The sequence below is a fragment of the Oncorhynchus masou genome, chromosome 1, assembly GCF_036934945.1.
Source record: "Oncorhynchus masou masou isolate Uvic2021 chromosome 1, UVic_Omas_1.1, whole genome shotgun sequence".
Lineage (NCBI taxonomy): Eukaryota > Metazoa > Chordata > Actinopteri > Salmoniformes > Salmonidae > Oncorhynchus > Oncorhynchus masou.
Genome location: NC_088212.1, coordinates 8,660,258 through 8,683,999, shown reverse-complemented (window position 1 = coordinate 8,683,999; position 23,742 = coordinate 8,660,258). Strand labels below are relative to the sequence as shown.

General features: G+C 46.7%; 1 protein-coding gene across 1 annotated transcript in view; it reads right to left on the bottom strand.

Moving 5' to 3' along the window:
- Positions 1 to 23,533, bottom strand: part of gak (cyclin G associated kinase) — a 46,341-nt gene extending 22,808 nt beyond the window's left edge. The window contains exons 1-11 of the mRNA XM_064935516.1: positions 23,181 to 23,533; positions 17,445 to 17,506; positions 13,352 to 13,411; positions 12,798 to 12,912; positions 11,836 to 11,978; positions 10,451 to 10,576; positions 9,722 to 9,811; positions 9,326 to 9,461; positions 8,629 to 8,725; positions 8,169 to 8,196; positions 2,360 to 2,435 (exon numbers count right to left, since the gene is read on the bottom strand). Coding sequence (XP_064791588.1) covers positions 2,360 to 2,435; positions 8,169 to 8,196; positions 8,629 to 8,725; positions 9,326 to 9,461; positions 9,722 to 9,811; positions 10,451 to 10,576; positions 11,836 to 11,978; positions 12,798 to 12,912; positions 13,352 to 13,411; positions 17,445 to 17,506; positions 23,181 to 23,322 — 1,075 coding nt within the window. The 5' untranslated portion in view covers positions 23,323 to 23,533. The remainder of the gene's footprint in view (positions 1 to 2,359; positions 2,436 to 8,168; positions 8,197 to 8,628; positions 8,726 to 9,325; positions 9,462 to 9,721; positions 9,812 to 10,450; positions 10,577 to 11,835; positions 11,979 to 12,797; positions 12,913 to 13,351; positions 13,412 to 17,444; positions 17,507 to 23,180) is intronic.
- Between the last annotated feature and the right edge of the window lie 209 nt (positions 23,534 to 23,742).

Genomic DNA, 23,742 nt, shown 5'->3' with positions numbered 1-23,742 from the left:
GCAGTACCAGTAATAGTACCAGTAGCAGTTAACAGTAACAGTAGTATTAGTAGTAGCAGCAGCAGCAGCAGTAGTAGTAACAGTAGTAGTGGTAGCAGTAGTAACAGCAGCAGTGGTAGTACCAGTAGTACCAGTAGTACCAGCAATAGTATTAGTAGTACCAGTAGTAGTAGTAGTACCTGTAGTAGTAGTAGTAGTAGTAGTAGTAGTACCTGTAGTAGTACCTGTAGTAGTAGTAGTAGTAGTAGTAGTAGTACCAGTAATAGTATTAGTAGCAGCAGTAGTACCAGTAGTAGTAGTTGTAGCAGTAATAGTAGTAGTAGGAGTAGTACCAGTAGTAATGTCAGTAGTAGTATCAGTAGTAATAGTAGTAGAAGTAGTACCAGCAGTAGTACAAGCAGTAGTACCAGCAGTTGTAGCAATAGCAGCAGCAGTAGTAGTAGTACCAGTAGAACCAGTAGTAGCAACATTAGTAGTAGTACCAGTAATAGCAACATTAGTGGTAGTAGTAGTAGCAGCAGTAGTAGTACCAGTAGTAGTAGCAGCAGTAGTAGCAACATTAGTGGTAGTAGTAGCAGCAGCAGTAGTAGTAGTACCAGTAGTAGTAGTACCAGTAGCAGTAGTAGCAACATTAGTGGTAGTAGTAGCAGCAGTAGTAGTACCAGTAGCAGTAGTACCAGTAGTAGTAGCAGCAGTAGTACCAGTAGTAGTAGCAGCAGTAGTAGCAACATTAGTAGTAGTACCAGTAGTAGTAGTACAAGTAGCAGTAGTACCAGTAGCAGTAGTAGCAACATTAGTGGTAGTAGTAGCAGCAGCAGTAGTAGTACCAGTAGTAGTAGCAGCAGTAGTAGCAACATTAGTAGTAGTACCAGTAGCAGTACTGTCCATAAAGCACTCTTCCTTAAAAGTTACATTTCCAAGTATGATAGATTCAAACAAAATTATTTTTCAGCCAAGATTATAATGAAGTTTTCCTACTAGATGTTTGCAATGCTAATTCTGAAAAAAATGTAATGTAAAAATATATCCACAGGGAAAAGCAGGATATGAAAGTTTTATGCTTAGTATTTGAATTATTTTATTGCCAGTAAAAAATTGAAAATACTAAGCATATAAATGTACAAATCCTGCCTGTGCTTTTCCGAGGATATCTATTTTTTATCTTCATAATATATGAAATATCATCCATTCTGACCAAGATTTAAGTTGCAACTACATTTTGTGAGCCATATTGACGAGCCAGTCCCTTCCTAAGTGAGTAAGCCTTGTTTCAGCATTTAAAATCTAGGAGGTTATTACTATTCTTATTTTTTTTTTTTTTTTTTAAAACACACTGAGTGCAAACATCAGGTGACTAGTAGACCACACCATGTGACTTCAAAGAGGACAAACACAGCAGCTGCTGGGTTGTGAGAGTGTGACCATCCGGCCTTCAGGTGAAGGGGATAGTCTGTGATCAGGGGTCATACAGTGGGGCAAAAAAAGTGTTTAGTCAGACAACAATTGTGCAAGTTCTACCACTTAAATAGATGAGAGAGGCCTGTACGATGACAGACAAAATGAGAAAAAAATCCAGAAAATCACATTGTAGGATTTTTTATAAATTTATTTGCAAATGATGGTGGAAAAATAAGTATTTGGTCAATAACAAAAGTTTCTCAATACTTTGTTATATACCCTTTGTTGGCAATGACAGAGGTCAAACGTTTTCTGTAAGTCTTCACAAGGTTTTCACACTGTTGCTGGTATTTTGGCCCATTCCTCCATGCAGCAGATGTTTTGGGGCTGTTGCTGGGCAACATGGACTTTCAACTCCCTCCAAAGATTTTCTATGGGGTTGAGATCTGGAGACTGCCTAGGCCACTCCAGGACCTTGAAATGCTTCTTACGAAGTCACTCCTTCGTTGCCCGGGCGGTGTGTTTGGGATCATTGTCATGCTGAAAGACCCAGCCACGTTTAATCTTCAATGCCCTTGCTGATGGAAGGAGGTTTTCACTCAAAATCTCACGATACATGGCCCCATTCATTCTTTCCTTTACACAGATCAGTCGTCCTGGTCCCTCTGCTTGTTTGTAGGTGACCAAATACACACACGAGACACACACACACACACACACGAGACACACACACACACGAGACACACACACACACACACGAGACACACACACACACACACGAGACACACACACACACACACGAGACACACACACACACACGAGACACACACACACACACGAGACACACACACACACACACGAGACACACACACACACACACGAGACACACACACACACGAGACACACACACACACACGAGACACACACACACACAAGAGACACACACAGCGTTTGAACTCACCTGCGTTGTGGATGTTGTGGATCTGGGCTGGGGGCTGTGCGCCGTTGTTGCCAAATCCTCCGTTCTGCTCCAGCAGCTGCAGAGATTCATAGCCATCGTAAGCAGGCCTCAAACAGTAATCTGGCCTCAACAGACTCATGGGGGCGACCAAGCACCAAAAACAAACAGTTGAAAAGTGAAGAGAAGGACTAAAACGAGTCCCAAGAGAAGGCAGTCAGAGTCGTTAGATTCAGTCAGAACATTAGTACAGTTTCCCTGGACTAGAGTGTAGGTATCTCTGGGTGTGTCAGTGAGGGTCAAACCTTCACGAGTCCTGCCTGTCTTGGCTGTGCCTCCTCTCCGGAGGGGGTAAGCTCCTTAACCCACAGAGAAACCCCCGATTAACACAGATCATCCCAGCCTCAATCTGCACTCAGACACAGGGGAGCAGTTATGTCTACCCCTTACTACCACTACTACTACGAATACCAACACCACCACCAATACTACTACCACCACCAACAATACTACTACTTCCACCACCACCATCACTACTACTACCACCACCACTACCACTACTACTACTACCACCACCAATACTACCACTACCGCCATCACAACTACTACTACCACCACCTCCAATACTACTACTACCACCGCCACCACCACCGCCATCACGACTACTACCACCACCACCACCACTACTACCACAAATACTACTACTACCACCACCAATACTACCACTACCGCCATCACTACTTCTACTACCACCACCTCCAATACTACTACTACTACCGCCACTACTACTACCACCACCACCACCGCCATCACTACTACTACCACCACCACCATCACTACAACTACCACCACCACTACTACTACCACCACCACCACCATCACTACTACCACCACCGCCATCACTACTACCACCACCACCGCCACTACTACTGCCACTACTATTACTACTGCCACTACTACTGCCACCACTACAACTACTGCCACTACCACCACTACTATTACTACTGCCACTACTATTACTACCGCCACTACTACTGCCACCACTCCTACCGCCACTACTATTACTACTGCCACTACTACTACTACTACTACTACCACCGCCACTACTACTACTACCACCGCCACTACTACTACTATTACTACTACTACCGCCACTACTACTACTACTATTACTACTACCACCGCCACTACTACTGCCACTACTATTACTACCACCACTACCACCACCATCACTACTACTACCACCGCCACTACTACTGCCACTATCACTACTACTACTACCGCCACCACTATTACTACCACCACTATCACTACTAATACCACCACCGCCACTACTACTGCCACTACTATTACTACCGCCGCTACTACCGCCACTACTACCACTACTCCCACCACCACTACTACCACCACCGCCACTATCACTACTACTACTACCACCACCACCACCGCCACTACTACCACCGCCACTATCACTACTACTCCCACCGCCACTACTCCCACCACCACTACTCCCACCACCACTACTCCCACCACCACTACTCCCACCACCACCACCACCGCCACTACTACTACCACCACCACTATCACTACTACTACCACCGCCACTACTACTACCGCCACTATCACTACTACTACTACTACTACCACCACCACCGCCACTATCACCGCTACTACCACCGCCGCTACTACCACCGCCGCCACTACCACCGCCGCTACTACCACCGCCATTATCACTACTACCACCGCCATTATCACTACTACCACCGCCATTATCACTACCACCACCGCCATTATCACTACCACCACCCCTACCACCACCGCGGCCCCTACCACCACCCCTACCACCACCGCGGCCCCTACCACCACCGCCTCTACTATTACTACTACCACCGCCACTACTACTGCCACTACTATTACTACTACCGCTACTATTACTACCACTGCTACTACTACTGCCACTATTATAACTACCACTGCTACTACTACCACCGCCACTACCACTACTATTACTACTACCACCGCCACTACTATTACTACTACCACCGCCACTACTACTACTATTACTACCACCGCCACTACTACTACTACTACCACCGCCACTACTACTACTACTACTACTACTACTACCACCACCACCACCGCCACTACTACTACCACCGCCACTACTACTACTACTACTACTACTACTACCACTACTACTACTACCACCGCCACTACTACTACTACCACCGCCACTACTACTACTACCACCGCCACTACTACTACTACCGCCGCCACTACTACTACCGCCACTACTACTACTACCACCGCCACTACTACCGCCACCACTATTACCACCACCACTATTACTACCACCACTATCACTACTACTACCACCACTACTATTACTACCGCCGCTACTACAGCCACTACTACCACCACTACTACCACCACCACTATCACTACTACTACTACCACCACCACCGCCACTACTACCACCGCCACTATCACTACTACTACCACCGCCACTACTACTACCACCACTACTCCCACCACCACTACTACTACTACTACTACCACCACCACCGCCACTATCACTACTACTACCACTACTACTACCGCCACTATCACTACTACTACTACTACTACTACTACCACCGCCACTACCACCACCGCCGCTACTACCACCACCACCGCTACTACCGCCGCCATTATCACTACTACCGCCGCCATTATCACTACCACCGCCGCCATTATCACCACCACCGCCGCCCCCTACCGCCACCGCCGCCCCTACCGCCACCCCTACTGCCACCCCTACTACCACCGCCACCACCACCGCCCCCCCTACCACCACCGCCACCACCACCGCCACCACTATTGCCACTACTACCACTACTACTGCCACTACCACTACTACTACCACTGCTACCACCGCCACTACTACTACCACCGCCACTACTACCCACCGCCACTACTACTACCACCGCCACTACTACTACCACCGCCACTACTACTACCACTACTACCACCGCCACTACTACTACCACTACTACCACCGCCACTACTACCACCGCCAGCACCACCGCCAACACCACTACCACAGCCAGCACCACTAGTACTACTGCTGCTACTAGTACTACTGCTGCTACTAGTGCTGCTACTGCTACTAGTGCTGCTACTGCTACTAGTGCTGATGCTACTAATGCTACTACTGCTGCTGCTACTACTGCTGATACTACTACTGCTACTGTTGCTGCTACTACTGCTACTGTTTCTGCTACTACTACTGCTACTGTTGCTGCTGCTGCTACTGCTGCTGATACTACTACTGCTGATACTACTACTACTACTGCTGCTGATACTACTGCTGCTGATACTACTGCTGCTGATACTACTGCTGCTGCTGCTGATACTACTACTGCTGCTGATACTACTGCTGCTGCTGCTGATACTACTACTGCTGCTGATACTACTACTGCTGCTGATGCTACTACTGCTGCTGCTACTACTGCTGCTACTACTGCTGCTGCTGCTACTACTACTACTGCTACTGCTACTGCTACTACTACTGCTGATACTACTACTACTGCTGCTGATACTACTACTACTACCACCACCGCCGCCGCTACCACCGCCGCCGCTACCACCACCACCGCTACCACCACCACCGCCGCTGATACCACCACCACCGCCGCCGCTGATACTACTACCACCGCCGATACCATTACCACCGATACCACCACCGCCGCTGATACCACCGCCGCTGATACCACCGCCGCTGATACCACCACCGCTGCTGATACCATTACCACCGCCGCCGATACCACCGCCGATACCACCGCCGCTGATACCACCACCGCCGATACCAATACTGCCACCGACACCGCTGCTGCTGCCATTGCCACTGCTACCGCCGATACCACTGCCGCTGATACCACCGCCGCCGCCGCCGACAATACCACTGGCACTACCACCGCCGATACCACCACCACCACCGCCGATACTGCTGCTGCTACCGCTGATACCACTGCCACTGCCGCCGATACCACTGCCACCACCGCTGATACCACTACTGCCACCACCACCACCACCACCGCGCCGCTGCCGATACCACCGCTGCTGCCGCTGACACCAACACCACCGCTACCACCACCGTTGCTGCTGATACCACCACCGCTGCTGCTGATACCACTACTGCTGCTGCTGATACTGTTGCTGCTGCTGCTGCCGCCGATACCACTGCCACCACTACCACTACCGCTGCCGCCGATACCACCGCTGTTGCTGCTGATACCAATACCACCGCTACCACCGCTGCTTGCCGCTGATACCACTACCACCGCCGCTGACTGCTGACCGCTGATACCACCACCGCCGATACCAATACCACCGATACCGTTGCTGCCACTGCCACTACCACCGCCGATACCACCACCACCACCGCCGATACCACCGCCGCTGATACCACCGCCGCCGATACCACTGCTGCTGATACCACCACTGCTGCTGATGCCACCACCACCACCACCGCTGATGCCACCACTGCTGCCACCGCTGATACTGCACTACCACCGCTGATACCACTGCTGCTGCCACCGCCGATACCACTACTGCTGCTGCCGCTGATACCACTGCTGCTGCTGCTGCTGATACCACCGCTGCGATACTGCTGCTGCTGCACCGCTGATACCACCGCCGCTGATACCACCGCTGCTGCTGATACCACCGCCGCTGATGCTACTACTACTACTACTGCTGATACTACTACTACTACTACTACTACTGCTGATACTACTACTACTGCTGATACTACTACTACTACTACTGCTGATACTACTACTACTACTACTACTGCTGATACTACTACTACTACTACTACTACTACTGCTGCTGCTGATACTACTGCTGCTGCTGATACTACTGCTGCCGCTGATACTACTGCTGATATTGCTGCTGCTGCTACTACTACTACTGTTGCTGCTACTGATGCTACTACTACTGCTGCTGATACTACTGCTGCTACTACTACTACTGCTACTACTGCTGATATTGTTGCTGCTACTACTACTACTGTTGCTGCTACTGATGCTACTGCTACTGTTGCTGCTGCTACTGCTGCTGATGCTACTGCTACTGTTGCTGCTGCTGCTACTACTGCTGCTACTACTGCTACTGCTGCTACTGCTGCTGCTACTGCTGCTATTGATACTACTACTACAAGTCCCACAGCAGGCCAAGTATACAGTTCCCACAACATGCCAAGTCCCAAAGGAGGCCAAGCATACAGTTCCCACAACATGCCAAGTCCCACAGCAGGCCAAGTATACGGTTCCCACAACATACCAAGTCCCACAGCAGGCCAAGCATTACTCTCTCCCTGTCCCTCCTTCCCTTTTGTCTTTCTTTCTCCCTCTCCTTTGTGTCGTTCTCTCTCCATCACGTGACATCACTTTCCATTAAGACTGAAACGCCTGTAGTGTGTGGATATGGCTGGGATGAGACACTCCTTTGTGACCGATGGTGGCGGGGGCAGGTGGAAGGGGTTGAGGCAGAAGCAGGGAGGGGAGCAGGCACTCTCTCAATAGCTCTTCAGAGAGTTGGTGGCACTACTGGAGAACTGACTCCCTTTGTACCCCAAGAACTGACTTGTTTGCCATAAGAGTCGGGGGGGGGGGGGGCTACACAGTCCCAATTCAATTCCTTACATAGCCCTTGGTCCAAACTCAACAACGTTTGCAGTTGTTTAAGGTGGAAGCTTTAACAATACACTGGTTATACCAAACCTGGAGGGGTTAGGTCCGAGAACAAGGGAGAGGAAGAGGGTCTCAACCTCAGTCACACAAGGAGGGAAAGGTGACCTGACTTATCGTGTGACCTTAAGCAGGGGGCATTAAGCTGTGTATCCAACCATGAATATATCCTCCTCTCTCAGCACGGAAGATAGACACCCCACAACTACTCACCCCTCTCCAGAAACACTCTGATAGGGGCTTTGACCTAGCATTAGCCCTAACAAAGAAATATGTAGGTCATTGTGTGAGCAACTAAACATATATATTTTTTTTTAAACTGGCAACATGGGTGTTTGGCTGACATCATTACACATCCTGTGACATTCATTTGGTATTTGGTAGTAATAGTCTATGTCAAGACCCCTCATGCAAAAGGCTCTAGAAAGGAGTCATGAAGGAGTTGGGTTGCAATGCTAGTAAGGTCAGACAAGCAGAAGGGTTCAGAGGTCAAGGGTCAGGGGTTGAAGGTCAGTCGGTTACCTCGGTGATGGGAGAGACTTGGGGTTGACATTGCGCGCCGCAGCGATCTCCTGTAGTTGGTTGACCAGCTCCGTGATGGACAGCCTCTCCTCTGGGTTGATCTTCAGCATGGATCCTGAGAAGAGGAGAGGAATGGCCACAAACGTCTTAACGTCTTAACAGATAACCAGCCTAAAACTCTTAAGAGCAAGCAATGCAGTGGCAGAAGCACAGTGGCTAGGAAAAAAATATAGAAGGCCTGAACCCAGGAAGAAACCTAGAGGAACCAGGCTCAGAGGGGTGGCCAGAGGCGGAACCCAGGAAGAAACCTAGAGAGGAACCAGGCTCCGAGGGGTGGCCAGAGGCAGGAACCCAGGAAGAAACCTAGAGAGGAACCAGGCTCCGAGGGGTGGCCAGAGGCAGGAACCCAGGAAGAAACCTAGAGAGGGACCAGGCTCCGAGGGGTGGCCAGTCCTCTTCTGGCAGATCTCACATCATGATCTCAAAGTCGGTCGACCATATTTTTTAAGTGCGCGTTTTGTTACGTCTTGAAAATATTAGTCGTTCCTGCCAAAAACAGCAACTACACCTCGATGGACTGCTGGGTACAGGGATTCTCTTCATTTTTAATCAGATATTGAACTATTCATTTATTTTTTACAACCACAGGCCGCATTTACTAAGACAACCACCCATTTCAGAGCCCCGATCTGATGAATGAACGGAGGATCCTTACTGATGAGCTCGTGGTAAACAGTGTACTTGACGTCATTCTGGGGGATGGCGTACTTCCCGTTGACTATCTGCAGCTTAGCGCCTTCCTCGAAGGGGTGCTGCTTAAAACACAACAAGTAGAGGATACAACCCAATGCCTGGAGAGAGAGACGCACAGACACACACACACACACACACACACACAGAGAGAGAGAGAGAGAAAAATTATCAACAGGCTATAGAGATGAGGTTTTTTAATTGTCCCTTTAACCACTTAAATAACCCCCTATTCCCTTTACAGTGCACTACTTTTGACCAGAGCACAAAGGGCACCGTAGCAGGTGATATAGCAACCAATATAGCAGCAAACGAAACAACAAATAGACAGACTAAATAATGTTGCTGTGACAAGACTCACCCAGATGTCCTGCTTCTCGTTAATGGGGAAGTTGGAGTACAGGTCAATCATCTCAGGTGTCCTGTAGGCCGGAGTAGTGTTTCTGGTGATCTGGGTACAGTGGAAGGTGACCAGAGAGGGTAACTTTAGTTTAGCGGTAGCTCACAGAACAAGAACGAGCAGAACGGGCCTCCCCATTTAAGTTAATGATGTCATAATGGGTCGTCTGGCAGCCATTTTGAGTGCATCCATGAGTTTACCTATCCGAGGTTCCAAGTCCTAGTCATTCTGTGTCTAAGGTTTAGCTATTTTCCTCACATTCAAATACAGACAACATCTAACCTTTTACTTTTCCCAGGAAAATGTGGGGATTAACAGCCCGTTTCCAAGAAAATCTTATGCATGAGTGATTCTTCTAGCCAATAAGTAACTTTCTGTATCCATGCTAGTTTCCTGTAGAGCACCATTAAACTGGAGGAAAATAGACTGGTGTTACAGGGTTTGAGGAAAGCCAGTGTGTTCCGATTTGACTAACCAACATTGGTGCAGGAATAAAGTATAATTTTGTGTAATTATATCAATAGGAGATGGTTTCCCAGACACTAATTAAGCCTAATTCTGGACTAAAAAGTATTTAAGGAAATGATCCATTAAAGTAGATTTATAGTCCAGGACTAGGCCTCCTCTCCCCTGGGGAGTCTACAGCAGCGATAGTGAAAGGAGTACTAGAACAGGGGTTTCCTAAATCACCTCATCCTCAACCATGGACCTCTTCTGGGCTGACCAGCCGTAGTCAGGGTAGTGGGCTATTGTGGTGGAACTGCCAAAGTCACACAGCTTGATGGTGCCTTGGTGACTGATCAGCAAGTTCTCAATCTGGAGGAGGCAGACAAAAAAAAGGACAGTGGCTCATTATGCGATTGTAGTTTGTGTGTACATTTTTTTTCTATATTTGGTCTGGGAATTTTGTTTGTTGTAAGGCGATGTCAGCACCATTTCACCAGATCAAATTCCTGTAAGAAGTAATGTATTTGGCGAATCAAGGTGATTCTGATAAACATCAATAAAGCAAGGACAGTAGGCAGCAACACCTTTATTTTCTAGGGTGCTTTAGAAGCAGGGTGATATATTTTCTAGGGCGCTTCAGAAGCAGGGTGATATATTTTCTAGGGCGCTTCAGAAGCAGGGTGATTTATTTTCTAGGGCGCTTCAGAAGCAGGGTGATTTATTTTCTAGGGCGCTTCAGAAGCAGGGTGATTTATTTTCTAGGGCGCTTCAGAAGCAGGGTGATTTATTTTCTAGGGCGCTTCAGAAGCAGGGTGATTTATTTTCTAGGGCGCTTCAGAAGCAGGGTGATTTATTTTCTAGGGCGCTTCAGAAGCAGGGTGATTTATTTTAACGTCGCTTTTGAAGCAGGGTGATTTATTTAACGCTGCATTAGAAGCAGGGTGATTTATGTTAACATTGCTTCAGAAGCAGGGTGATATTTTAATGCCACATTAGAAGCAGGGTGCTTCTCAGTCTCAAATCAGCAGGCCACATGAAAATATTGCAGCGAGGCAACGCCGCTCATCAGAACATTTGTCACAAAACGCATAGCCTCTGGTTTGACCCGGTCCTCAGTTGCAATTCCAAAAACACTTAAAACAATCCCCGAGTCCGCTAGAAAGTCAGGAAACAGAGCGTGATGGGCCAGGCGAGGGGTGGAGGGGTCCCAGGGAACACAGACGTCTACATCAGCACTCTGTAGCTACAGCAAGCACATCACCAGGGTGTTTGGTCACTGATCAAATCAAATAAAAACATCTGACAAACAAGTGACTGAAAGTTTAAGTGTGGCAGAGTGGTAGAGCAGGGAGGGAGGGAAGTCTTACCGGAGGAGGAAGAGAATGGTTATGTCTAGATAGCATACAGATGGTAGCAGGTATAGTATGGTGTAGTAAAGGAGGAAGAGGTATTGGCAATGGCAGGAGTTGAGAGGGGAAGTAGGGTGATGTTGCAGCAGAGATGCTGATCTTGGGTCAGTTTTGCATTTCCTCCACTAATGGTTAAGGTTAGGATTGGGAAAGGGACACTGATCCTAGAGCTGCACCTTGGAGAAATTACAAGGGTGAGTTGGGCTTTGAACTGCGCACCTTAAGATCCCGGTGGATGATAGGAGGTTTCTGTTTGTGCATGTGCTGCACAGCGCGACACGACTGGTAGAAGATCTTCAGCACTGTGTCACATGACATGGGTCCCTTCTGCTCCACCCGCTTGATGAAGTCCACCAGTTGACCTGAGGGAGGAAGACAGGAAGACAGGAAGTGCCTGATCAGCAAAATGAAGAGTACTAGTCAAAGCAATTGCTAAATCACTGACTAAACATTATGGGGCAGTTTCCCTGATACAGATTACGTTCAGTCCTGGACAAAACATATCTTTCAATGAAGAATCTTAGTCTCTATTGAGAATGCTTTTTAGTTCCGAACTAGGCTCAATCTGTGCATGGGACACCAGCCATAAAGGTATTGCTAATTAGTAGAAGACTACAGCGCATACATTTGCTTGATAACATCAGGCATATTCACAGAAGTATAAACTGTATTACAGACTTGTGAATATACCACTCCAAAAAAGGCCTCTAGAAGATGTCGCTACATCCACATTACGTTCCAGGAGGAAGAGTAAACGTTAGGCTTCTATTTCAGCCCTTAGCGCTGCGCACAGCGAAACAGAAAACGCAGTGCGGACGTAGCTTGAAATACTCCAACAGCTTTATGACGTCACTGTGTACCACAGAGGGGGCCCGGCCCGGTCCCGCACAGAGGGGGCCCGGTCCCGCACAGAGGGGGCCCGGTCCCGCACAGAGGGGGCCCGGTCCCGCACAGATAAAGAGGGGCCCGGTCCCGCACAGAGGGGGCCCGGTCCCGCACAGAGGGGGCCCGGTCCCGCACAGAGGGGGCCCGGTCCCGCACAGAGGGGGCCCGGTCCCGCACAGAGGGGGCCCGGTCCCGCACAGAGGGGGCCCGGTCCCGCACAGAGGGGGCCCAGCCTGTCCCGGTCCCGCACAGAGGGGGCCCGGTCCCGCAAAGCGATAAAGTGGAGTCTACAGTACCTTTACAGAGCTCTGTGAGAATGAGGAACTCAGCCTGGCCCGTGTCCGACTCCTCCTTGGCAATGGACGCTGCAGAGCTGAACTGTACCACGTTGGGGTGACCAGAGAGCTTTTTCTACACAACACTCAGGTCAAAGAAAAAGAACTGATTGTCTGTATATCAAACTGGGTTGTTTCTTAAGCCCAGTTTCCATTAGTGCTTTACTTTTTTTTTTTTTTCATTTTTATTTAACCTTTATTTAAACTTTGGCAGGTAAGTTAAGAACTAATTCTTATTTACAATGAGAGCCTAAACCCGGTCAAACCCGAAACGACGCTGGGCCAATTGTGCGACGCCATATGGGACTCCCAATCACAGCCGGTTGAGATTGACTCCTACACCAGAATGTTTTTTTTTTTAAAGAATATTGTCTACTTTATTCAGATTGGTCTATTTTATCGAAAATGGTTATTATGGCAGACAGCCACGTCAGCTGTTCCTTGACTAAAGGATGTTGTTCCGTGTTCCGAATGTTCCGTGTTCGACGAGGACACAGAACCACTCAAAAAGATACCATGATGCAGACCTCCTGGATGATTTCTTTGTTCTTCTCCTCCTCGTGGGACAGGAGCCTCTGTGTGCGCACACGCACACACACACACACACACACACAAAACAGACAACCATTTAACAAATACAGAACAAAGTATGCGTTCCAAATGGCATGCTATTGGAGCTGGTCAAACGTAGTGCACTACATAAAGGAACAGGGCACTACCTAAAGGCACTACCTAAAGGCACTACATAAAGGCGCTACCTAAAGGCGCTACATAAAGGAACATAAAGGAACAGGGCGCTACATAAAGGAACAGGCTAAAGGAACTACATAAAGGAACAGGGCTCTACATAAAGGAACAGGGCGCTACATAAAGGAACAGGGCGCTACATAAAGGCACAGGGCGCTACATAAAGGCACAGGGCGCTACATAAAGGCACAGGGCGCTACATAAAGGAACAGGGCGCTACATAAAGGAACTGGGCGCTACATAAAGGAACTGGGCGCTACATAAAGGAACAGGGCGCTACATAAAGGAACAGGGCGCTACATAAAGGAACAGGGCGCTACATAAAGGAACAGGGCGCTACATAAAGGAACAGGGCGCTACATAAAGGAACAGGGCGCTACATAAAGGCGCTACATAAAGGAACAGGGCGCTACATAAAGGCACAGGGCGCTACATAAAGGAACAGGGCGCTACATAAAGGAACAGGGCGCTACATAAAGGAACAGGGCGCTACATAAAGGCACTACATAAAGGAACAGGGCGCTACATAAAGGCGCTACATAAAGGAACAGGGCGCAGGGCGCTACATAAAGGAACAGGCTACATAAAGGAACAGGGCGCTACATAAAGGAACAGGGCGCTACATAAAGGCACTACATAAAGGAACAAGGCGCTACATAAAGGAACAGGGCGCTGCATAAAGGAATAGGGCGCTACATAAAGGAACAGGGCGCTACATAAAGGAACAGGGCGCTACATAAGGGCACTACATAAAGGAACAAGGCGCTACATAAAGGAACAGGGCGCTGCATAAAGGAATAGGGCGCTACATAAAGGAACAGGGCGCTGCATAAAGGAACAGGGCGCTGCATAAAGGAATAGGGCGCTACATAAAGGAACAGGGCGCTACATAAAGGAACAGGGCGCTACATAAAGGAACAGGGCGCTACATCAAGGAACAGGGCGCTACATAAAGGCACTACATAAAGGAACAGGGCGCTAAAGGAACATAAAGGAACAGGGCGCTACATAAAGGAACAGGGCGCTACATAAAGGAACAGGGCGCTACATAAAGGAACAGGGCGCTACATAAAGGAACAGGGCGCTGCATAAAAAGGAACAGGGCGCTACATAAAGGAACAGGGCGCTACATAAAGGAACAGGGCGCTACATAAAGGAACAGGGCGCTGCATAAAGGAACAGGGCGCTACATAAAGGCGCTACATAAAGGAACAGGGCACTACATAAAGGAACAGGGCGCTACATAAAGGAACAGGGCGCTACATAAAGGAACAGGGCGCTACATAAAGGAACAGGGCGCTACATAAAGGCACTACATAAAGGAACAGGGCGCTACATAAAGGAACAGGGCACTACATAAAGGAATAGGGCGCTACATAAAGGAACAGGGCGCTACATAAAGGAACAGGGCGCTACATAAAGGAACAGGGCGCTACATAAAGGAACAGGGCGCTACATAAAGGAACAGGGCGCTACATAAAGGAACAGGGCGCTACATAAAGGCACTACATAAAGGCGCTACATAAAGGAACAGGGCGCTGCATAAAGGAACAGGGCGCTGCATAAAGGAACAGGGCGCTACATAAAGGAACAGGGCGCTGCATAAAGGAACAGGGCGCTGCATAAAGGAACAGGGCGCTGCATAAAGGAACAGGGCGCTACATAAAGGAACAGGGCGCTACATAAAGGAACAGGGCGCTACATAAAGGAACAGGGCGCTACATAAAGGAACAGGGCGCTAAAGGAACATAAAGGAACAGGGCGCTACATAAAGGAACAGGGCGCTACATAAAGGAACAGGGCGCTAAAGGAACATAAAGGAACAGGGCGCTACATAAAGGAACTGGGCGCTGCATAAAGGAACAGGGCGCTGCATAAAGGAACAGGGCGCTGGAACATAAAGGAACAGGGCGCTACATAAAGGAACAGGGCGCTGCATAAAGGAACAGGGCGCTGCATAAAGGAACAGGGCGCTGCATAAAGGAACAGGGCGCTACATAAAGGAACAGGGCGCTACATAAAGGAACAGGGCACTGCATAAAGGAACAGGGCGCTACATAAAGGAACAGGGCGCTACATAAAGGAACAGGGCGCTACATAAAGGAACAGGGCGCTACATAAAGGAACAGGGCACTACATAAAGGAATAGGGCGCTACATAAAGGAACAGGGCGCTACATAAAGGTACTACCTAAAGGCGCTACATAAAGGAACAGGGCACTACATGAAGGAACAGGGCGCTACATAAAGGAACAGGGCGCTACATAAAGGAACAGGGCGCTGCATAAAGGAACAGGGCGCTACATAAAGGAACAGGGCGCTGCATAAAGGAACAGGGCGCTACATAAAGGCGCTACATAAAGGAACAGGGCACTACATAAAGGAACAGGGCGCTACATAAAGGAACAGGGCGCTACATAAAGGCACTACATAAAGGAACAGGGCGCTACATAAAGGAATAGGGCGCAACATAAAGGAACAGGGCGCTACATAAAGGAACAGGGCGCAACATAAAGGAACAGGGCGCTACATAAAGGAACAGGGCGCTACATAAAGGAACAGGGCGCTACATAAAGGAACAGGGCGCTACATAAAGGAACAGGGCGCTACATAAAGGAACAGGGCGCTACATAAAGGCACTACATAAAGGCGCTACATAAAGGAACAGGGCGCTGCATAAAGGAACAGGGCGCTGCATAAAGGAACAGGGCGCTGCATAAAGGAACAGGGCGCTACATAAAGGAACAGGGCGCTACATAAAGGAACAGGGCGCCACATAAAGGAACAGGGCGCCACATAAAGGAACAGGGCACTACATAAAGGAATAGGGCGCTACATAAAGGAACAGGGCGCTACATAAAGGAACAGGGCACTACATAAAGGAACAGGGCGCTACATAAAGGAACAGGGCGCTACATAAAGGAACAGGGCGCTACATAAAAGGAACAGGGCGCTACATAAAGGAACAGGGCGCTACATAAAGGAACAGGGCGCTACATAAAGGAACAGGGCACTGCATAAAGGAACAGGGCACTACATAAAGGAATAGGGCGCTACATAAAGGAACAGGGCACTACATAAAAAGGAACAGGGCGCTACATAAAGGAACAGGGCGCTGCATAAAGGAACAGGGCACTACATAAAGGAACAGGGCGCTACATAAAGGAACAGGGCACTACATAAAGGAATAGGGCGCTACATAAAGGAACAGGGCGCTACATAAAGGAACAGGGCACTACATAAAGGAACAGGGCACTACATAAAGGAATAGGGCGCTACATAAAGGAACAGGGCGCTACATAAAGGAACAGGGCACTACATAAAGGAATAGGGCGCTACATAAAGGAACAGGGCACTACATAAAGGAACAGGGCACTACATAAAGGAACAGGGCGCTGCATATTGGAACAGGGCACTACATAAAGTAACAAGGCGCTACATAAAGGAACAGGGCACTACATAAAGGAATAGGGCGCTACATAAAGGAACAGGGCACTACATAAAGGAATAGGGCGCTACATAAAGGAACAGGGCACTACATAAAGGAACAGGGCACTACATAAAGGAACAGGGCACTACATAAAGGAATAGGGCGCTACATAAAGGAACAGGGCACTACATAAAGGAACAGGGCGCTACATAAAGGAATACTCAGTTAAGAACTAATTCTTATTTTCAATGACGGCCTAGCAACAGTGGGTTAACTGCTTGTTCAGGGGCAGAACGACAGATTTGTTCCTTGTCAGCTCGGGGATTTGAACTTGCAACCCTCCGGTTACTAGTCCAACGCTCTAACCCTGCTGCCCCAGGCGAGGTGTGTGCAGAAAGGGATAATGTGTGTGAAGGAAATCAAAACGCTTACCTTGAGAGCATATTCTTTACTGCTGCCTATGTCCTGAGCTTCATACACAAATGCAAAACCACCTGCAGAGGAAAAGACAACGAGGGATCAATGGCCCGGATGAGAGAGCCAGCACAACAATAGCTCGCCTTAGTGCTATTTCACACCCAGTGTAGTGCCAATCTCGGCCTCTATTCATAAAATGTCTTGGTGTAGCAGTGCTGATCTAGGATCAGCCCCCCCCCCCCCATGTAATGTTACACACTATGGTTTAAAATACCAAACTGACCCTAGGTCAGCACTCCCACTTTGAGATGCTTTATGAGTGAGTATGGGCACCGGTGGTGTTAATGTGAATACCTTTCATTTAAAGAGACATTATATGTAACAGTGATTGCTGTCAAAAGTCAACATAGGCTTTCCTCAACCGATTGCACTTCACTACATTGTCATAACGGACAAAAAAACAATGCTTTAGAATTCTCATTGAAACAGAGGTGGACTAGTGAACACTAATCTGGAGACCACACCAGTATTCCAGGGGGCTTTTAGTGACTACTGTTGCTGCTAAATCATTGACATTTGCAATACGTTCCGCCATGTGTCCACAGAGCACTTCTCTTTTTCACAGACAACATTATTGCAGCATCAGTTTTGCTGTAAGTTTTCAAGAATAGACACACAACACACTGTGTCTGATGACTAATTTGTAACAATTCTGTTCTAAGTTAACCTTCAAATGGAAAAAGGTGTGCTCTCCAGCCTGCTCAAACAAGACCATAACTCAGCTTGAATGTTTCTCAGAGCAAATCTGCACATTCCAACATTGTGCCTGCATTTGAGGAATATTAAAATTGTGTACAAAGACTTTTTTCTCATGATTTGTTGTACTTGCTAAACACCTAACATGTAAGATACCTCTGTGTGCACTGGGCAGGCATCTCAAGTGAATACTAATTCACTATTCATTTTGCATACGCCCTTCAAGTCAATGAGGTTTTGCTCCAATTCCTTAGCGACAAACAGAGGCCCGCTGACATTAGAGACCCGTCTGTTCTCTGTGAAACATGAAACACCGCAGGCAGGGCCTCCCTCACTCTTTACTGGACAAGAATGTAAAGGTGCCCTGTTTCTGGCACAACGCCATTAACATTCCACGCCTGAGGTACGTTACAGCCCTGGTATCTCAGTAACCAAATAAAGCCCTGCTAAAAACACCAACACTCTCCTGCTTCCACAAACCAGTGTGTAGGCCCTATCTGCTACAGCAAACCTGTTTGCCAGGACAGAGGGACAAAGGTTGGAGGAGGGCTGTAGAGTGGAGACACTCCCAACTCCGGTGTCAAAGGCTAGTGTAATAAGGTATAGAGAGAGAGAAAAGGAAAGTAAAAGAGAGAGCGAGAGTGTTGGTGTTAGACATGCTGCAAACAGTTGTTAGTGGGCCCCTCTTTGGGCCCTGGTCTATAGAGCATGTTTACAAAGGGCCGGGACGACACCAGTATCTTTACTTGGGCAGGGACGACACCAGTATCTTTACCTGGGCCAGGAGGACACCAGTATCTTTACTTGGGCAGGGAGGACACCAGTATCTTTACTTGGGCCAGGAGGACACCAGTATCTTTACTTGGGCCAGGAGGACACCAGTATCTTTACTTGGGCAGGGAGGACACCAGTATCTTTACTTGGGCAGGGAGGACACCAGTATCTTTACTTGGGCAGGGAGGACACCAGTATCACAATACTAATTCCATGGTAAAAATGAAAACACCAGTATCTTTACTTGGGCAGGGAGGAAACCTTTATCTTTAAAACTTGCTGCAGGGATGAAAAATAGTGTGCTTTACTTGGGAAATAAATACATGTGAATCGAGATCACAATACTAATTCCATGGTAAAAATGAAAACACGAAGCAGACCAAACTCTTTGGTCCTTTAAAAACTTGCTGTATGTAAAAATAGTGTGCTATAGCTTGGGAAATAAATACATGTGAATCGAGATGACAACATAATGATGTTTGGTCACAATATTAGGGCTGTTTTCCAAAAGAAGTTAAGTGTTTGACATTAATGCTTGTCCAGGACAGTAAAACATTTTTTTTTCATGAAATTTGTGCTAATGTTGGGTTTTTGAACTAGCACCCAATAGACTCCAATTCACTCCTTGTCCAAGAATTACCCAGAATACTCCAAGCGGGCAATTGTCATAGCAAAGGCAAAGTTTTCCATCTCCTCAAAAGTATAAAGTTCTCTTGCGTTACAGACTTATTCTAAAACTTATTGAATGTATTTTTTCTTTATCAATCTACACACAATACCACACAAGGACAAATTGAAAACTATTTTTTTTGTTGCAAATAAAAATAATAATAAAACCGAAATACCTTATTTACATAATTATTCAGAACCTTTGCTATGAGACTCGAAATTGAGCTCAGATGCATACTGTTTCCATTGATCATCCTTGAGATGTTTCTACAATCTGATTTAAGTCCACATTTGGTAAATTCAATTGATTGAACATGATTTGGAAAGGCACACACCTGTCTATATAAGGCCCCACAGTTGACAGCGCAAAAACCAAGCCATGAGGTCGAAGGAATTGTCCATAGAGCTCCTAGACAGGATTGTGTCGATAAACAGATCAACAAATGTCTGCAGCATTGAAGGTCCCCAAGAACACAGTGGCCTCCATCATTATTAAATGGAAGAAGTTAGGACCCACCAAGACTAATCCTAGAGCTGGCAACCTGGCTAAACTGAGCAATCGGGGGAGAAGGTCCTTGGTCAGGGAAGTGACCAAGAACCCGATGGTCACTCTGATAGAGCTCTAGAGTTCCTCTGTGGATATGGAAGTACATTACAGAAGGACATCTCTGCAACACTCCACCAATCAGGCCTTTATGGTTGAGAGTCCAGGCGGAACACACTCCTCAGTGAAAGGCATATGACAGCCCGCTTGGAGACTGCTGAAAGGCACCAAAAGACTCTCAGACCATGAGAAACAAGATTCTCTGGTCTGATGAAACCATGATTGAACACTTTGGCCTGAATGCCAAGTGTCACGTCTGGAGTTAACCTGGCACCATCCCTATGGTGAAGCATTGTGATGGCAGCATCATGCTGTGGTGATGTTTGTCAGCAGCAGTGACTGGGAGACTAGTTAGGATCGAGGCAAAGATGAACAGAGTGAAGTACAGAGAGATCCTTGATGAAAGCCTACCACACGGCGCTCAGGTTCACCTTCCAACAGGACAACGACCCTAAGCACACAGCCAAGACAACGCAGGAGTGGCTTTGGGACAAGTCTCTGAATGTCCTTGAGTGGCCCAGCCAGAGCCCAGACTTGAACCCAATCAAACATCTCTGGAGAGACCTGAAAATAGCTGTGCAGCAACAATCCCCATCCAACCTGACAGAGCTTGAGAAGATGGGAGAAACTCGCCAAATACAGGTGTGCAAAGCTTGCAGCTTCATACACAAGACGCGAGGCTGTGAACGCTGCCAAAGGTGCATCAACAAAGTACTGAGTAAAGGGTCTGAATACTTATGCAAATGTAATTTGAGATTTGTTTTGCAAAAAAAATCTAAAAATCCAGCTTTTGCCTTGTCATTATGGGGTATTGTGTGTAGACTGAGGGGGGGAAACTATTTAATACATTTTAGAATACGGCTGTAACGTAACAAAATGTGGAAAAAGTTAAGAGGTCTGAATACTTTCTGAATGCACTGTATGTGCCGTTGCGAATGCCAGACTCCACTGAGGCACATCAATCTGCAGGTTGAACATGGTGAGACTGTAGACTCCTAAATTGACAGCTGTAAAAATCGCCTAAAAAAAATAAATAATAAAAAATAAACTGTACTAACTAGCTACTTCACATGCTGATATTCTCTTTGGTATTATTGTGTGTGGCTATGTTTGTTTGCTTGCTAGCTAGCTAGCCAGCCAGCCCACAGAGAGAGCATTGCAGAGTTTGTAGTCGACTTGAGCTGCAACAGACAGCAAAATGAAACATTTGTTCACAACAAAAACCTTCTCACATAGTGTTATTTAACATTGCAAATTAAAGAAACAAGTGGTTTTGGGTGGATTTTTCTTTTAATTTCTAGCGGATATTTGAATCTCTGTCGCATTAAACCCCTTGTGCGTGCGGGGCTCTTTTGTTTGTTTTTTCCCCGCCAATTGCATTTTGGAACATCCACTCGGACCCTACAGCCATGTGCGCATTTGTTGAGCTTATAATATGAATAAATAAAAACATTTCCGATTTTTTATTAATGTGCAGTGGTTGTATGAATTTTGGATCTGTCGTCCCAGTGTCTGTTTTGAACCGGAGGAAATTATTTAATAAGGATATAAGTATTTGGTTGTAATGTTGCAATATTTTATAGGCTACCAATGGAGGCCAACCATCCTCCAGGAGAGCATTAAAGGGGCAGTGTTGTGTTTTGAGAGGATTAAATATTCAAAGAGGCCAATAGGCAGAGTGTAGATACATTTTTGTCTGATTCTCTATGGTAAACAAGATTGAAATGCATTTTTGTTGTGGTTCCTTTGCATAATACAATGATGTAAAAATTGTTACAAGTGACTTGAGCTTTTGGACAAGTAAAAACTACCTGTACTACTTTTCCTATGGACATTGATGACAGCTTGGGGACAAGGCAATGTAGCCTATGGCAATGTAAAGGTCCTGATTAAATCGGGACCAAATTAGAGAGGTGCGGAGATCCTGCAATCATTTCAAAGTCAATCTTAAAACATACCTTTATTGTCAACTATCTTTAATGTTTTATCAATGAAAGGAAGTGTCTCAGATGAAAACACAGTGTGCATGTTTAGTTAATTATAAATTCTGAAGGTCTTCGCCATCAGGACTTTGTGCGGGTATTTCTATTCCTTTCATGACCATTTTTGACAATCAAATTGTTGGATGTAATACACTCCTTTTAAAAACTGACAACATTACAATAAACCTGATCACAAGAACAAATATTTTCCTTAATAAGGAACTATGAAGCATTGCTTGAGAGTGACGAGAAAGTGTTTGATTAAAGGGAAATTGGTTCTCCATTTTGATGGCATGAAACACTACAGGTCTCAGGAGTCTTCTCTGTAAACTTCCACATGAACAATACTGCACTGCTTGACGTTGAAGATTCTCAAAAGAGGTAATACTACCAAAGGAACCTAAGCACTTTCTCTTTTCCTGTTCCATCTCTCCCCAGATTCCTCAAAATGTCAGCTGTCTGTTTCAAGGGTAAGCAAGAACCTGTCCCACGCAGGTTATGTGTACTGAGGGCAGAAAATAGTAAGTAGGTACTAGGTAGTTCGATTGTACAAACAGTCTATATAGATATTATCCATGATAAATTTCTAAACAAAGTTATCTAATAATTATTTGTTACATGGACAACACAGCTGAAGTACCCGTATATATATTAACGTATTTATATGTACAACCCTTGCACCAGTATATCATCATGTAATTTGTTGACACCTGCCTATCATGTCAATACAGCCGTCTTAACAATTGGCCGTAAATAAAAACATAAAATACTATAATATCTAGTATGTCTTGTTAAAAGCATATTCTAGCTAGCTGATAAAGGATGCTAACAATAAACCAGATAGCTAGTAGCTAAAGTTAGCTAGCCAACCGGTATGGCTAGCTCGCTAGCTAACATTAACATTAGCAAGCCTAGTGTCATGTAAATGTGACGTTTTCGGATTATCAACCTTGACACATAACTCACCTTCAGCTATAACCCTTTTGATTCTCAGTTTCATGTCACCAAGCTCCACAATTTGCCCAACAAAATCATTTTGGTCTCGACTTGCGCCTCCAGTGCCACCGGGCCCTGCCAGGAAATCAAGTGCCGACTGGAAGAGGGACATTTTGTCCTGTGTCCCCGGTGTAGCTCAGCGAGCTCTTTCCAGGCCTTACAGAGATAATATGCTGTAGGCAAAGGTTTTAAAAAATCAAATCAGTGATGTTGTTAAGTTAATTATGAACGTCGGTGTCTAGTTATTTGATTCCTTCGCTACACAAACATTATCGTCCTACTCATCTAGAGTGGCCATGACTGCACTTCCGTGAGATGGTGACGCATCTCGTGCCGTCACAAACTTTCTTCTTCTGTGGTATAGTGGAGGTCCGCAAATTAAAGTTTAAGGAGTATGCCGCCTCCTACTGTGTTGGAATGTGCGTTCAATAAAAGTTTTTCCTAATGCTGTACTAATAAGAAAAATAAATAAACAAATAAATCCCTACCAACAAACCCTCACCAAAACCCTCACCCCTCACCAAAACCCTTC